The 18136-nt window shown below is 47.1% G+C and overlaps 1 protein-coding gene across 5 annotated transcripts in view; it reads right to left on the reverse strand.

The window, feature by feature from the left end:
- LOC144501291 (coronin-6-like) overlaps nt 1–18136 on the reverse strand; it is a 303060-nt gene that overhangs the window by 18567 nt on the left and 266357 nt on the right. For 2 of the 5 annotated variants that reach the window (XM_078224864.1, XM_078224860.1), the window contains 3 exons: nt 11568–11687; nt 2894–2998; nt 1366–1511 (listed from right to left, as the gene is read on the reverse strand). In XM_078224864.1, coding sequence (XP_078080990.1) covers nt 1366–1511; nt 2894–2998; nt 11568–11687 — 371 coding nt within the window. Of the gene's footprint in view, nt 1–1365; nt 1512–2893; nt 2999–7430; nt 7551–11567; nt 11688–18136 lie in introns of all 5 variants that reach the window. The other 3 variants (XM_078224863.1, XM_078224859.1, XM_078224861.1) reach the window with 2 other exon arrangements.

The raw sequence follows: 18136 nt of genomic DNA on the forward strand, positions 1-18136 counted from the left end.
CACATTCTCCCCGTCTGTGTGGGTTTCCTCCGGGTGCTCTGGTTTCCTCCCACAGTCCAAAGATGTGCAGGGTAGATGGACTGGCCATGCTAAATTGCCCCTTATTGTCCCAAGATGTATAGGTTAGGGGGATTAGCCATGGGAAATCTGTGGGATTAAGGGGATGGGGCGGGGGCAAGGGCCTGGGCGGCATGGCTGCTTCTCCTGGTTTGAGTGGTTAGCACTGTTGCCTTACAGTGCCAGAGACCTGGGTTCAATTCCTGGCTTGGGTCACTGCCTGTGTGGAGTTTGCACGTTCTCCCTGTGACTGCATGAATTTCCTCTGGGTGCTCTGGTTTCCTCTCACAGTCCAAAGATGTATGGATTAGGTGGATTGGCCATGCTAAATTAACCCTTAGTGTCAGGGGGATTAGCTAGGGTAAATGCATAAGGTTATGGGGATAGGGCCTGAGTGGGATTGTGGTCAGTGTAAACTTGATGGGCCGAATGGCCTCCTTCTGCACTGTAGGATTCTATGATTCTATGAAGATGCTCTGTCAGAGAGTCGGTGCAGACTCGGTGGGCTGAATGGCCTCTTCTGCACTGTAGGGATTCCATGCCCAGCCAAAGAGCAATGTTAATGCAAAACAGCAGCAATGCAGCGTGAGCACATGGTTCTAATTGGAGGGTGAGGTTAAGGTGAAACGATGGTGTTAAACAAGGACTTCCTGCACTTCATGAAATGAATTCCTTCAAAGTGCAGCTGAAGTTGAGTTTATCCCTGGATGACATTGGCTAGTACTATAGGCTGGATTCTCCAAACTCGCCCACAGCTGGGATTCTCCAGTCCCATTGCAGTGAATGGAGATTTGGCTGAGCGCCAAATTCTCCATTCTCGCTGGCAGCAGCAGCGGGGTGAACGAGATCAGAGAATCCCGGCCCACAACTGCTATTCGCCAGTAATATTCCACCGGGATGAATGGCGAGTCAATCCCAGTCTCTGCTCCTCCTGGTTTGAGGGAGAAATGCTGGTCAGTACAGATCCCTATTCTTCTTTCAATGATGCCATTGCATCTTTAAGGTGCCCCAAGACCACCCGAAAGATAAACTCAACTTTGGACAACAGATACACCCGATTCTCCTCTCCCTTTCAGTGTAAATATCACCAGAACCGTTGTTGGATGCAACAGCTTAAGCCAGTGACACAGTGTGGTGGGTAAGCTATGAATCTACATGCGTAAGATTGCACACTGTGAACTCATTGCCTTTAAGTGATGGGTCTTTCCCAGAGGGGAACATTCTGAATAAACAACATCATTTTCAACACTGTCAGTCACACAATCTTCCAAACTTGTCTCTAATTCTGTCATCAAAGTCAACACTCACCTTGCAATCTCACATCGGCTGACATCCAGGCCCCTCCTTGTCATAAAGCCCATTCCCCTCTGGGGCTCCTTACTGCTGAACGTGCTGATGTAGTGAACATACGGAGCTTCATCCGTGATCTCAAAATATCGGATACTGCTATCGCCCTGCGCACAAACACACATCAGTCTCCAGAGAGAAAGACTCGAGTTTGAAAAACAGATTCTTACTCTTCCAAAACATATCGAGTAGTTTTATTGTGGTAAACTTCATCGTATAATAGGTAGGTTTTAGGAATATTGGATGGAATTCTCCCATGCTCACGAGAGTGAGTGGCTTTGTGTCTGTGTGTGTGTGTGTGTGAGAGTGGCTGGGTGTACGCGTGTGGGAGTGAGTGTGTGTGAGTGAGTGAGTGGCTAGTGTGTGTGTGTGGGGGAGTGGGAGTGTGTGTGTGTGTGGGGGAGTGTGAGAGTGAGTGGCTGGGTGTGTGTGTGGGGGAGTGAGAGTGTGTGTGAGTGAGAGTGAGGGGCTGTGTTGTATATGTGTGTGGGTGACTGTGTGACTGTGTGTGGGAGTGAGAGTGAGGGGCTGGGGGTGTGTGTGGGAGTGAGTGTGAGGGGCTGGGGGTGTGTGTGGGAGTGAGAGTGAGGGGCTGGGGGTGTGTGTGGGAGTGAGAGTGAGGGGCTGGGGGTGTGTGTGGGAGTGAGAGTGTGTGTGTGTGAGTCAGTGGCTAGTGTGTGTGTGTGTGTGGGAGCGAGAGTGAGGGACTGGCTGGGTGTGTGTGTGTGAGTGAATGGCTGGGTGTGTGTGGGAGTGAGTGGCAGGGTGTGTGCGTGGGAGTGAGTGGCAGGGTGTGTGTGTGGGAGTGAGGGGCTGGGTGTGTGTGTGGGAGTGAGGGGCTGGGTGTGTGTGTGGGAGTGAGGGGCTGGATGTGTGTGTGGGAATGAGTGGCAGGGTGTGTGTGTGGGAGTGAGTGGCAGAGTGTGTGTGTGGGAGTGAGTGGCAGGGTGTGGGAGTGGGAGTGAGTGACAGAGTGAGTTAGTGAGAGTGGGTGACGGAGTGAGTGTGTGGGGGGTCTTTGAGAGGCTGAGTGAATGTGAGACAGTGGGTGGAATTTTCCCGTCCCGCCTGCCACGGGGATCGGAGCGGGCGGGACAGGGCCATACAAAGGTCCGCTGACCTCGGGCAGGATTTTCCAGTCTCGGGGCGAGCGTGGCCGGAAAATCCCACCCACTGGGTGTGTTGGTAAGTGTGAATCAGCCTTACACCCAATCTCAGTTTACTCAGTCACTCTCTCCACCACACACCAGCACCGAGGCAAACAGCCACTCACACCCACCCACCCACAAACACTGACCTCCGAGCAAAAAGATTGGACAAGCCTGAACTATATAAACACACACGTTTTTCTTTCTTATGGCAACCTTTTGTGCACACAGCAAGACAGAACGGCACCAATAGCAATGAGGTGAGCAATCAGCCAAGCTACCCAATGGATTGTCCCTCTCAGACCATTGGAATGACGATTAACACATCAGCATTCTCTCACCTTCCCACACAGGTAGACTATATTGGAATCTGGATCATAAAATGGCAGGAGCACTCCGTTGCTGGTATCCATTTCCTGAAGTGCTATCGGTTCATCGAAGTTCTTCTACATGGGAGAGAGGGGGGAAATATATTAAATTTTACCCCGTCCAAGATGATTGTCCACCACTGCATGCAACAAGGTCATAGCACCAACTGTTCACCACAAAACAGGCAGTATGGATTGGGAGGGGAGATGTGCTCAACACTTGTGTGTTATTTGGCAAATATGACCAACGTCTAATGGTCGGGAAAAACCATTTGGTGCTTTTTGACACAGGACAGAGGCACATGCAGATTAGGAGGCTCCTGTAGTCAGGTTTCACTCGAATGATGGCATTGCTACAAAGAAGCTTCCACTCTTCGCCTGCAGTAAACCTGCGTGGGGAATGTCTGGAATTGAAGCTGGACTTGACTCTCAGCTTAGCTGCCATAGCGCCCCAGCGGGAGGTTTCAGGTGTTGTGGAGCCTCACCCACCAGGGGCACAATTTCAATTTCAATGGGGGGCGGCATGGTGGCACAGTGGTTAGCACTACTGCCTCACAGCGTCAGGGACCCGGGTTTGATTCCTGGCTTGGGTCACTGTCTGTGCAGAGTTTGCACATTCTCCCCGTGTCTGCGTGGGTTTCCTCGGGGTGAACAAAGACAAAGAACAAAGAACAAAGAAAATTACAGCACAGGAACAGGCCCTTCGGCCCTCCAAGCCTGCACCGACCATGTTGCCCGACTGAACTAAAACCCCCTACCCTTCCGGGGACCATATCCCTCTATTCCCATCCTATTCATGTACCTGTCAAGACACCCCTTAAAAGCCATTACCGTATCCGCTTCCACTACCTCCCCTGGCAACGAGTTCCAGGCAACCACTACTCTCTGTGTAAAAAATCTGCCTCGTCCATCTCCTTTAAACCTTGCCCCTCGCACCTTAAACCTATGCCCCCTAGTAATTGACTCTTCCACCCTGGGAAAAAGCTTCTGACTATCCACTCTGTCCATGCCTCTCATAATCTTGTAGACTTCTATGAGGTCTCCCCTCAACCTCCGTCGCTCCAGTGAGAACAAACCAAGTTTCTCCAATCTCTCCTCATAGCTAATGCCCTCCATACCAGGCAACATCCTGGTAAATCTTTTCTGTACCCTCTCCAAAGTCTCCACATCCTTCTGGAAGTGTGGCAACCAGAATTGAATTCTATATTCCAAGTACAGCCTAACTAAGGTTCTATAAAGCTGCAACATGACTTGCCAATTTTTAAACTCAATGCCCCGGCCGATGAAGGCAAGCATGCCGTATGTCTTCTTGACTACCTTCTCCACCTGCATTGCCACTTTCAGTGACCTGTGTACCTGTACACTCAGATCCTTTTGCCTATCAATACTCTTAAGGGTTCTGCCATTTACTGTATATTCCCTATCTGTATTAGACCTCCCAAAATGCATTACCTCACATTTGTCTGAATTAAACTCCATCTGCCACCTCTCCGCCCAAGTCTCCAACTGATCTATATCCTGCTGTATCCTCTGATGCTCCGGTTTCCTCCAACAGTCTGAAGGACGTGCTGGTTAGGTGTATTGAACTGAACAGGCGCCAGAGTGTGGCGACTAGGGGTATTTCACAGTAACCTCATTGCAGCTGCTGAATTAGGCAGAGGGGTAAAGATGGAACAGTGTTGGCATCACACCAGGAAATGGAGTGATGACGCTGGAGTCATTACACAGTGACCAGCTCAGCTGCAGTACCCAATAACACTCCCACTCTGCTGTGCAGAGCACAGCCTGTTCAGTCCAGTGGAGGGAGTTCCACTAGAGCTTATAGGAGCAACAACTCGTTTGACAGAGTGTCAATTCCATTGAGCGATCAGGCCAATTCTCCTTTCTTTCTGTATTATTCTTCTCTTTATTTTACAGCTGCCTGGGACAATCCGATGGGTGGGTTCATGGCATATTCCTCCAGACTGCTGTCATCACCCCATCGATACCCCCACCCCTTCCCCAACCTCTTTGTGTAGCCAGAAGCTAGGTTGTGGGAGCCACTGTCCATCCATGATACACGCGTCCCATTTTTCTTCTTTATGTGAGATGTCAGGTTCTCTGTTCAATGCACCCCTATTTAACAAGGCTCAGAACTGAGTTAGATCTGAATCAATATCCAGGGTCTATGGGTGATAAGCATTGGTGCACCAATACTGCACAATGGTGCCAACACAACATTCGATAGGTGTACAAGATTATGAGAGACATGGACAGAGTGGATAAAGAGCAATTGTTCCCCTTAGTTGAAGGGTCAGTCACTAGGGGACATAGGTTCAAGGTGACGGGCAGGAGGGGAATGTGAGGAAAACTTTTTTACCCAGAGGGTGGTGACGATCTGGAATGCACTGCCCGGGAGGGTGGTAGAGGCGGGTTGCCCCACATCCTTTAAAAAGTATCTGGATGGGCAATTGGCACACCATAACAATCAGGGCTAAGGGCCAAGTGCTGGCAGATGGGATTAGGTGGGAGTTCAGGTGTTTCTACTGTGTCGATGCGGACCCAATGGGCCTCTCTACGCTGTATGATTCTATACTATATTATTTGAAACATTAATTATTATTATATTAGTTGAAACATTAATTCTTTGACATGACTGTTAGAGGTGGCAAAGTGCCACTTCACCATCATACCCATGTCCTGGTTTACCCTTGTTGAAAAGAAGCACACCCATGCAATCCACACTTCACCGCAGAGACCAAACCTTTGCATCGTCCATGTAGCAATTCACCATTACCACCCTCTGATTATAATCTCAATCAGCAACGATCCATCAGAACTGCTAATGCAGGTACCAGCTTTTCTTTTTGTTACAGTTGCTAGGATTAAGTAAAAGGTGTGCGTGTGTTCTTAATGAAAAGAGCTCCTGGGACTCTTCCACCTTATTAAAAAAAGATTGTCTTAGGGAAATCATTTCCAATAGTGCGGTGATGAGCACCCCGCGCTGGCAAAATGACCATTCACTGGGACAAACTGAGATGGGAAGTACTCTCTGCCTTGAAGCCTCCGGAGACCATGTTCAAACTGCAGGCAGCAGCAGGCCCAGGTGGAAGCGTCGGCCCAGAACAGCAACACCAATTTGCTCCTGCCAAAATGAGTTGTGAAATTTAACAGATTAACTTTTCCTACTCCAGTGTCAATGCTACTGAGCCCCAATGTGCGAGTCTCCTGTTTAATTTGCTGAGCTCCCAAACTAATATTAATTTGTGTAAATTTGACAGACACTTTCCGATTCAGTACCCTACACTGGAGACTCCAGCAGCTCCCCTGTGGTCAGCTATCAGCTCTGAGGGCACATTTTAAACAAAAATACCTGTCGTCAGTAGATATTAAGGAAAAAGGAACCATCATGCTAGCGCCGGAGGATAGTTTGACACCAGTTCTTCTTACACCCAGCGCAATTTCTTTTAAATTTGTCTGGGTTTTCTTTTGATGAAGTTCCTATGATTTTCTTATGAGGTCAGATGGAGTAGGTTGGGGCCTGTGCTCAGTGAAGTTTAGAAGAATGAGACTTGACCTTATTGAGACATATAGGATTCTCAGGGGGCTTGACAGGGTAGATGCTGAGAGGTTGTTTCCCCTTGTGGGAGAGTCTAAGTCCAGAGGGCATAATCTCAGAATAAGGGGTTGCCCATTTAATTCAGAGATGATAAATTTCACAGCTAAATGTGGCAGGGTACTAAATCTGTGAAATTCCTTACCACAGAGGCCTGTGGAGGCTGGGTTGTTGGAATGCTTAAGGCTGAGATAGACAGATTTTTAATCAGTAAGGGAATCAAGGGGTATGGGGATAAAATGGGAAAGTAGAGTTGAAGATTATCATATAAATCACTGAATGGCAAAGCAGACTCGATGGGCCAAATGGCCTACTTCTGCTCCTATTCTTATGGTCTAAAATCAGGGCATCCCTGATTATATAGAAAGCACACCAGAGTGTGTGACACATCAATCACACCCCCATGCACTTTTCAGCTCTAAGTTTTGTTGTATCGATTTGACAGGGGTGGCACGGTGGCATACTGGTTAGCACTGCTGCCTCACAGTGGTAGGGACCTGGGTTCAATTCCTGCCTTGGGTCACTGTGCGGAGTCTACACATTCTCCCCATGTCCGTGTGGGGGTGCTCAGGGAGATTATCAGGGTAAATACATGGGGTGACAGGGATAGGGTCTGGGTGGGATTGTGGTTGACGCAGACTTGATGGGATGAGTGGCCTCCTTCTGCACTGTAGGAATTCTCTGACTGTATCACAACTAATTCTGTTTTGATTAACAAAATACAATGTACAGCTCTTGGTGTTTAATCAGCATTGTCTTAATTCCCATCACTTCAGTTCCTCATTGGATTTTGCCGCGGTGCTTAAAAATTGCATCATTTGAAGAATCATTTTAATTTTTGGACATTCCCATCTGAAGAAGTTGCGAATGGACGATGCACATCGGCTTGGAGACTCTGCTGCAATTGAATACTACCGGGTCCCATAAACCCAGCTCCCTCTGACTCATCCGGGTGAATCCTGTAGTAAAGATGTTTCCCTCCCGGGTAAAAACCGCCCTCATCGGCCTCATGCCTTCATGGGGGGCCAGCTTTTCCTGAAGGAGAAAGCAGTGGTTAAAATGACAAGAGAACGACCCGACGCCACTTGGGGAACATTCATTTCAGACGCGGGCAGGCCGAAGGATCTGTTTCCCATCCTGCGTCCTTAGGAAGGTCTGAAGCAAATATTTCCATTGTGAGAAGAAGTGAGAAAGCCCCAGGACTCCTCCTCCTGGCCAACGATAAGAATGCCACTTTATATGTTGCTGTGAATCAATTGTTCCAGAGGGCGTACACACTGCGTACAGAACCCGTTTGTTTGTGTGTCAGGAAATTTGCTTATGTCAATTTTTCAATCTTTCACCCAACGTTGGCCTATTTGTACTGTTTTTGTGGAGAGGAATTCTGGTTGGGGAAAAAAACAGATAATAATATAGTCCGTTCCTTCCCCCCCCTTCAGCACTTGGCAAGGTGGACAGTCGTCGGCACATAACATAGAACTCTTACAGCATTGATCGCCAACAAATTACTTAATAATTAACGTTTCTGGAACGGTACAATCCAGTTTGGAGGGGCTTGTCAAAGAAAATGCTGAATATGATCACATTTCTATCGTGGGACCAAGGGTCAAAATGAAGGAAGGAATCTCCACAGTTAATAAGAAGTGTAAGCCACAGAACTGGTCTGCAATGGATAGCCAATTGGGTCTACATTTGTGGCACAATGATTTTCCGTTTTGGAGATATTGATCCAACGATCATATTAGGATATATTACAGAAATATCTCCCTGATGCCAAAGGGTTGAAGCAATGGTTAAATTATGATGGTTGGTCAAAAAAGTCCCATTACCAGTAGTGGGCCATACATCCCCTCTAGCCTATCCCGCCATTTAATAAGATCAAGGCTTCCGCTAAAAGCCATCGTTACCTCAATGAGGTAGATTTTGTGAGGCAAGGTTTGGCTATTGAGGAGATTATAATCACTGGAACATGTGGACCATCTTGCCTCCCACACACTGGCCTCTGAGCCAAACTAGCCTCCTTTGGAGTCAAGCTCCAAAACCGCTCAAATGTTTATTGCAATGTAATCATCAACAACAAATTGTATTTATATAGCACCTTTAAGAAAGTGAAACTTCCCAAGATGCTCTATGGGGAGAGCATTATCAAACAAATTCTGGCACAGAAGCAAAATAAGGGAGATATTGGGCGGGATTATCCAGTGTGCTCCCCAAAACCGGAAAATTCCACCTGAGGTCAACGGACCTTAGCATGGTCCGCCACCTCTTCCCCACCCCACCCCCCACTACGATTCCCAAGGCCAGCGGGAATGGAGAATTCCCCCCATTATGTCAAGTGGCCAAAGATCTGGTCAAAGGAGTGGGCCGGAATCTTCCCACCTTTCACGCCGGTGGGATTTTCCCATCCCACCGCAGTGAACAGAGATTTGGCCGGCTGCCAAGCTCATCCGGCCTTGCTGCAGCGGGAGCCTGGCGCACACGGCAGGTAAGATCGCGCCCTTGTGTCTTAAAGAGCGTCTGAAAGGATCAGAGAGGACAGGTAAAATGGTGGAGAGGTTCAGGGTGGGAATTCCAGAGTTTAGGGCTCATAAGGTGTGGCTGCTAATGATGGAGCTATTAAAATGGGGGATGCTCAAGAGGTCAGAATTAGAGGAGTGCAGAAGGTTATTGGGCTGAAGGAGAGGGGGGGCATGGCCTTGGAGGAATTTGGAAAGTTGAGTGTGAATTTTAAAGTTAAAGTTTATTTATTGTCACAAGTAGGCTTACATTAACACTGCAATGAAGTTACTGTGAAAATCCCCTAGTCGCCATAGTCTGGCACCTGTACAGGTACACTGAGGGTAAGTTTAGCATGGCCAATCCACCGAACCAGCATGTCTTTGGAGTATAGGAGGAAACCAGGGCACCAGGAGGAAACCCATGCAGACATGGGGAGAATGTGCAAACTCAACACAGACAGTGACCCAAGTCGGGAATTGAACCCGGGTCCCTGGCATTGTGAGGCAGCAGTGCTAACCACTGTGCCACCGTGCCGTCCATTGCCACTGTGCTGCCCATCAGGGCATTAGGTACCAGAAGCCAATGTCAGTCTGCGAATAGAGAGGTGATGCAAGTGCAAGCGACTTGGTGCAAGTGAGGAAATGGATAGTTTTGGATGACCTCAAGGTTATGGAGAGTGGGGAATGAAGGGGCAACCAGCAGTGGGTCGGAACAGTCAGGTCATGGTAACAAAAGCATGGACCAGGGTTTTAGCAGTTGATGAGCTCAGGCCTGGGCAAAAATAATTGGGTGACGTTAGGGGAGAGAGGCTGGCAGTGACGGTGCATTTAGGTGGTCAGAACCTCCCCTCAGGGGCAAGCACAACACTAAGATTGCAAACGGATGTGTCTTAGCCTCCGACAATTGCCAGGAGATGGAGGAAATCAGTGACAGTGTTCAGGTAATTCAGATTCTGGTGTTCGGAAATGGTGACAAAATGAAAAGCACAGAAATCCAATCATTAGGAATGTGTTCTGCTGGTTGTATTTTTAAAAATAAATTATTAAAAAATTCGAATACACACATTTCTGCGTCTTGTGCAGCCAGTTTGTGCTTTGTCTGCATGGCAATGGCTTTCGAGTATTTTTGTAAATGGGGCTTGTTGCTATGGACACACGTGTACTGGGAGCAGTGATTGTTCGAGTGTGGAAGCGATCGACCTTGGTCCCTGGAGTTTAGATGGAAGTCGCCCTGCTTCCATCAACCTGCTGCCAAGGCGTGGAAATAAAAAAGAGTGATGAGGAGAGATCCTCACTGCAGCAGCAGAGGTGAAGGGGAAACTTAAGAGGCTTTTAAATTCCGAAATGGTTTTGGTAGAGTGAATATGAAGAGGCTATTCCCAAGGGTTGAGGAGTCAATGATCATCCATTTAAAATTCAGTCAGAAAGAGACCAGGAAGAGAAGAGAGGAGAAATTTATTTTTATGGAGAATTGCTGGAACTAAGGAATGCTCTGCCACAATGACTGTGTGGCCTCTTTCTGTTTGGTGGATTTCTATGGTCCTAGGTCTTGTTGGAGGCACTGTTTTGATCTGGTTCAATACAGGACGGTGTGAAGCTGGCTTACTTGCTCTGCTTCCTCAGTCTTTTTTCCCCTTCCTGGAGCAGGTGCATCAAGCAAGCTTTCAGGAAAGGGGGCTCGAATGAATAGTCCCCGGTGAGGGGGCTCCACATCACTGGGAATGTGTCCAAATGGTATTCCAAACACTGATTAATTGTGGGCCTCTTAATTCTGTGCAGCTGCGCTCCCCCAAAGGTAGAGAAGTGAGGAAGAGAAAGGAACTTTATCAAGAATTCTGCATCAAAGGCAGCATAGTGGATAAACAAAGACAAAAGTGGGAAGGATCAAACCAACCAAAGTCACAATTGGACTACTGGTAGCCAAAAAGTTAATCTTGTTTCATTAATAAATTAATTAATAGTCCAAACGTGTGCCGGTCAGGTGGATTGGCCATGCTAAATTGGCCCTTAGAGCAGGATTTTCCGGCCATCGGCTCACCGGAAATTCCCGCCTGAGGTCAACGGACCTGTGCATGATCCACCCCCGCCCCGGTTACGATTCCTGTGGTGGGTGGGATGGAAAAATCCGGGCCTAAGTGTCCAAAGATGCGTAGGTTAGATGGATTAGCCATGGTAAATGTGTGGGGTTATGGGGATAGGGCGGGGAGGGGGCCTGGGTAAGAGATTCTGTCAGAGAGTCGGGGTAGATTCGATGGGCCGAAAGGCCTCTTCTGCACTGTAAGGATTCTATGATTCTATAACTCTATGATTGATTTTATGATATGAATAAATGCAATGAAAACTCTTCATCCCTAACCTTCATTCCCAAACTAAAACCATTCGAGGGATTCCAATCAGAGACTCTGATCATATTCAGCTCACCTTTTGCTCAGTGACAGTTTTGACGAGTTTAGTTTTGTGCCTCGTTCGTGTTGTGCACCAGGCTGCCACCCCCTCACACAAACACCACCATCCCTCCACCACGCACACCACCAGAAGATGAAACACCTCCTACCGGGTCCCAAAGGGCCAGCTGCCGTTCGCTCATCTTGCTGAATCCAGTGGTGAAGATTTTACCGTTGGACATGAAGACGGCCCTCATTGGCCGAGCGCCTTCGTGAGCTTTGTTCTTCTCCTTATTTGGTTGGTTAGTAGCGAGCAACAAGAGCAAGACGCATTCAGGAGGTAAAAGAAAAAGGAACATGCAGTCACAGCACACAACGTGCGTCATGTCAATCCCGAAAGCACCCATTTTACAGAATGTTTCATCGCCCCCGGCCCAGGTTTACCTTTCGTGAAAAGAAACCAAACACAATTGACCTGTAACACCAACTGTAATGTTCCAACAAGATGCAGAAGTAACCCCATCACCTGCTGAAGATGGAATCAAATTGGATTTTTGCTTCTCCTCATCTGAACCCTGGACTCAAATTTCTGTTGACAACTTCCTACACACAGCATTTTGCCTCAAGAGGTTTGCGGCTTGCAGTGTCCCCCAAGCTGACTCGGCTTAAGAGACTCTGCTCAAGTTCTGATGTGTCCATCGCCTGGTTAATATGTCCCACAGCAGATGAGTTAAACTTTACAAAGAGTGGAACACGTCCATTCCGCAATGACTTGTCGCAGTCCAAGATACACAGGAAATTCATGGAATAGAACCACAGAATACCAACAGTGCAGATGGTGGCCATTCAGCCCATCGATTCTACACAGATAACAATCCCACCCAGACCCTAACCCTGTAACCCCATGTATTTACCCTGCCAATCCCCCTGACACTAAGGGGCAGCTTAGCATGGCCAATCCACCTAACCCGCACATCTTTGGAGTGTGGGAGGAAGCCGGAGCACCCGGCGGAAACCCATGCAGACACGGGGAGAATGTGCAGATTCCACACAGACAGTGAGCCAAGGCTGGAATTGAACACGGGTCCCTGACACTGTGAGGCAGCAGTGCTGACCACTGTGCCACTGTGCCTCCGATAATTCTAAATAGCTCGGAAGTAGATTCCTGTCTATTTCTGGCAGGGTCTACATTTCCTTTAAAACTAGTTCCCTCAATGATGTAATCATTATTTGATCAATTTCTCAGGTCAATAAAATCAGGCAAAAAATAAAGTGAAGGGATGTTACGTGATCAGAGACTGTATGTAGGCCTTACATGTGGTTTTAGTGTTAGGAATCTCTTAAGGAGGAGTGCGGGGCTGCATGATACTGGAGTATCAGAGCACTGCGCCAAGCAGGGATAAGGCACAGGCTTAACCTATGCTCACACCACAATGATTAAAGTTTAATGTTTATTTATTACTGTCACAAGTAGGCTTACATTAACACTGCAATGAAGTTACTGTGAAAATCCACTCGTCGCCACACTTTGGCGCCTGTTCGGTTACACTGCGGGAGAATTTAGCACAGCCAATGCACCTAACCAGCACGTCTTTTGGACTGTGGGAGGAAACCAGAGCACCCGGGGTGCAGACTTCACATACACAGTCACCCAAGGCCGGAATCAAACCCGGGTCCCTGGCGCTGTGAGGCAGCAGTGCTAATCACTGTGCCACCGTGCCGCTGTCTCCCTCTAGACCAGGCAAGGATTGAACAGAGAGTCTTTAACCAGGCCCCTGGTAACTGTTCATTTGCAGACAGTCATGTGGGAGGAGATAATGCCTGGCCATTCTCCCCCTCCCCATCTACAATCCAAAGGGGAGAAAATCAGGGGAAAATAGGACAACATACCTGCCAAATAATAGTAAGCTTCATCTGCTTTAACTACTAGGAGGAAAATGGTGCCTGTGAATGGTAGCTACTTTTCTTTGCTGTTCTTCTGATGCCTGTGCAAGTAGGACCTAAGAAATCTGCAATCAGAAAGGTTCTCATAAAATACTAGGTAAATGCCTATCGAATGTCCATGGATTTGCAGTCAATTGTACAGTATGGGCCCTGAGGCCAGCAAAGGGAGCTGTAAAATGATGTCCTGTGTTGCAAGAGGTTCACAACTTTTACAAATTTAAAAGGTGCACCCTGGTGAATTGACATGCCCTGAAGGATTCTTTTACCAGGTTTCAAACCCAAGGAACAGCCACGGGTGACTTCAGATCCCAAACCGAGTCGCCACGCGAAAGCTGCATGCGACAGTCCAAAGATGTGCGGGTTAGGTTGATTGGCCATGTTAAATTGACCTTAGTGTCAGGGGAGTTAGCAGGGTAAATATCTGGGTTATGGGAATAGGGCCTGGGTGGGATTGTGGTCAGTGCAGACTCGATGGGCCAAATGGCCTCCTTCTGCATTGTAGGGATTCTATGACAGAGGTGACCAAATCTACAAATTAACCACTGGAAAAAAATTCATGTTGCAGCATAGATTGACAGCCAATGCTAAGAGACGTTTCAGAGACGTAAGAAGTGAGCCTTCATGATCACAAGCCAATAATAGGTGAGGTATCATTTTGATAATCCCTAGCACTAGCGGAGTTGGGCCGTCACATTCCAGGTTAATCGTGGTTAGATTTCAGTCACCATTTTATAACTGCCCCTAAAATGGTCAGATAGAATTGCGTGGAAATTAATGAACCACATTTATTCTGAGTAAGACTTGCTAGTTTATGAAATTTTAAACCCACTTCATGATCTTTCACTCAGGATGCTCTGTATATTTAATTGCTGACATCACCCTCAGTGGTGGACCTCAATTGGTTGGTGTGGCATCAGCACAATATGTCCAGTTTTTCCTCCAAGGTAATGAAGACTCCTGTTGTATTCTGTAGTTAAGGATAAATATCAAAACCTTTGAGTAAGGGTGCTTGGTAAGGAACATTCAGCATCGTGAATGGGGCAGCTGCGTCCTCCGAGAAGGGATAGAGCCCAGAGGGAGAGTTGTGGGTAAGTTGCTGTTTTGCAGTAATAAATTTTTTTTATTCATTCATGGGATGTGGGCCTCACTGGCTAAGCCAGCATTTGTTGACCATCCCTAAAGGCATTTAGGAGTCAACCGTATTGCTGTGGATCTGGACATGTAGGCCAGACCAAGTCGGGATGGCAGATTTCCTTCCCGAAAGGACATTGGTGAATCAGATGGGTTTATATGACAATCGACAATGGTTTCATGGTCCTCATTAAACTTTTAATACAAGATTTTTTATTGTATTGCACCATCTGCCGTGGTGGGATTCTGTAATGACTTTAATCTGTCATTATTTCACCAATTTAACCAATTGAGGTGGGCCTGTTAGAATATGAACTTCCCGATTAAGGGGGCAAATTGATGGGCCAATCAGGGAGCTTCTTGCTTTGTATTTAACCAGGAGTGTGAGTTCCTCTGGGACTCCTAGTGTGGACTGCTCACTGCTAGCACTCTGTATGCTGTTGTCAGACTTGTAAATAAAGGGATTTTGGTGAAGGGACTTCTGCCTCTGAGGACTTATTACAGATTCGAACCAGGGTTTCTGTTATTTCACAGTAGTGATCATACTGATATAAATTATTGGATTGAATTCCTCAATGTAATGACACTAATAGTGCCCAAGGCAATTTCCCATGTGCACGCCTTGACCTTCAACATTGGTGGGCTAGCCAACTCAGAGAGCATTTTGCTACGAGATCTTCATGAAGAGTGAAATGAACCCTGGCCATATATTGATCAACTTGGGATCAGCTGAGCTGTGAGGGGACTGGTCTTGTAGTTATTATCTGGTACCATTTACTCCCTGTATCATGGTCAGCACAGCTATACAGTACATTAGTACGGTAGCACAGTGGTTAGCACTGCTGCTTCACAGCTCCTGGGACCTGGGTTCGATTCCCGGCTTGGGTCACTGTCTGTGTGGAGTTTGCACATTCTCCTCGTGTCTGCGTGGGTTTCCTCCGGGTGCTCCAGTTTCCTCCCACAGTCCAAAGATGTGCGGGTTAGGTTGATTGGCCATGCTAAAAATTGCCCTTAGTGTCCTGAGATGCATAGGTTAGAGGGATTAGTGGGTAAATATGTAGGGATATGGGGGTAGGGCCTGGGTGGGTTTGTGGTCGGTGCAGACTCGATGGGCCAAATGGCCTCTTTCTGTACTGTAGGGTTTCTGTGTTTCTATTATGCCCAACAACAAGGTTGGTGTCTGTGATTTGAGCTGTTTGGATGGCAGTTATATTTTGTTTTGTGCACCAATCCATGGTTCAATCCATGCCTCAGAGTCTAACTCCAGCACAAAAATCAAGGCTGACACTCCAGTGCAGTACTGAGGGAGTGCTGCACTCTCAACGGCGCTGTCCTTTAGCTGAAATATTAAACCGTGGCTCTGTTGGCTCTCTCGGGTGGGTGTAAAATATTTAATGGAACCATTTTGCGGGAGAGCAGGGGAGTTATCCCCAGTGTCCTGACCAATATTAATCACTCAAATCAACATCATACAAACAGATTACCTGGTCATTATCACATTGCTGCTTGTGGGAGCTTGCTGTGCATAATTTGGCTGCCGCATTTCCGACGATAGTGGTAAATAGGGAGGTGATGGCCTAATGGTATTATTACTAGATTATTAGTCCAGAAACTCAGCTAATGTGCTGGGGACCCGGGTTCAAATCTCACCACGGCAGATGGTGGAATTTGAATTAAATAAAAAAAAGCTGGAATTAAGAATCTACTGATGACCATGAAACTATTGTCGATTGTCGGAAAAGCCCATCTGGTTCACTAATGTCCTTTAGGGAAGGAAATCTGGTGTCCTTACCTGGTCTAGTCTACATGTGATTCCAGAGTCACAGCAAAGTGGTTGACTCTCAACTGCCCTCCAAGGGCAATTAGAGATGGGCAATAAATGCTGGCCAACCAACGATGGCCATGTCCCACGAATAAATAAAGAAAAGTGCTTGGGGACACAACAAAGTGGTTTAGCAAGCCACTCAGTTCGATAGATGGGCTGGCATTGCCAGTGACACCCACGTCCCAGGAAAGAATGAAACAAAAGCATAGCATGGAATCGTGGTGGGGGCACGGCTGTAAAATTCGGCAAGCCATTCAAAAGTCCACTGACTTCAGCGGGACTGGAAAATCCTGCCGGTGTAAAATTCAGCCCATACAATTACATGAGTTTACAGCACAGAAATAGGCTTTTCAGCCCAGCTTATCTGTGCTGGTGTTTATAGCTCTGCAAATTTAATCAATTCCATTTTCCTTCACCCAACCTATCTAGCTTTCCCTTAAATACAGCTACAGATTTAACAACCCAACAACTTGGAGCTCTCTATGCCAGGAATATATCTCATTTTCAATCTCTCTTCAAGTGTGCAATCCTCCCTGGTTATAAAGTAAGCAGAACTACCGACATTGGCAGGCTCAATAGTGAAATACATTTCGCTACTGAACTCATTTTAAAGTGGCACCTTGGCACAGTGGTTAGCACTGCTGCCTCACAGTGCCAGCAACCCAGGTTCAATTCCCGACTTGGGTGAGTGGAGTTTGCACATTCTTCCCGTGTCTGCGTGGGTTTCCTTCGGGTGCTCCGGTTTCCTGCCACAGTCCGAAAGATGACCCAGTTAGGTTGATTGGCCATGCAAAATTGCCTCTTAGTCTCCCAAGATGCATTGGGGGGGTGGATTAGTGGGGTAAATACGTGGGGTTACTTGGATAGGGTCTGGGCAGGATGCTCCGTTGGAGAGTCAGTGCAGACTCGATGGGCTGAATAGCCTGCTGCTGCATCTTAGGGATTCTATGATTTCTACGAAGTGCTGAAGAGTTAGCATCATCTGTTATATCACTAGACTTGAGAACTGAGCGAACACAAGACCCCCGAGCAAAAATCCAAATGTGTGTAAATCCAGAGGCAAGAACTTGGCCCCATGTATCAGGACTTTCCCCATCACTGGAAAGAAAACTCACATGTAAATCATCTGTAAATATTTAAAAGGATTTTGGTTTTCCTCTGCAGGTTCCAAGTTTAAGAGAGGGGCGATGGTAAGGATACTTCCAGTCACACTGTGTGGCAACGTTGCAAGCACGTTCTACACAAACAAATCTACCATTTGGTGAGAAATAGCAGAGGAAATTGAGACACATTTACAATGTCAATGCACAGAGCAACTGCAAGAGTTATTAATCATGAGACTCTTTAGCCGCTTAAACTAATCTGTACCCACAGGGGGAAAAAAATCACCAGTATCTGAACTGTGGTGAATGTGTGGGGTTACGGGAATAGGTCAGGGGAGGGGGGGCCTGGGTAAGATATGGGCCGGAATTTTACTGGCACGCTCGCCCCGAAATTGGGGCAGGTGAGGCTTGCAAAACGGCATTCTCTGTTGGCCCCTGGCGGGATCTTATGAGCCTCGGTAATTGTGTCAGAGAGTCGGTACAGATTCGACGGGCCAAATGGTCTCTTTCTGCACTTGTAGGGATTCTATGATTCTATGAAAGTGATAAGAAATCTACTTTTAACTCTGAATGTCAAATTTAGATGTGGGAATTTACCCTAAAACAGCAAATATTCGCCCAGGCACATTCCATATCACAACATTAGTAGCTCCTATATTCAATGAAGTATCAATATTTGATATTATCCAAGAGCTTCGTCATTGATTTTTTTTAATGGTTTCTCAATGGTGGAGCT

The sequence above is a fragment of the Mustelus asterias genome, chromosome 12 (assembly GCF_964213995.1).
Source record: "Mustelus asterias chromosome 12, sMusAst1.hap1.1, whole genome shotgun sequence".
NCBI classification, from domain to species: Eukaryota; Metazoa; Chordata; class Chondrichthyes; order Carcharhiniformes; family Triakidae; genus Mustelus; species Mustelus asterias.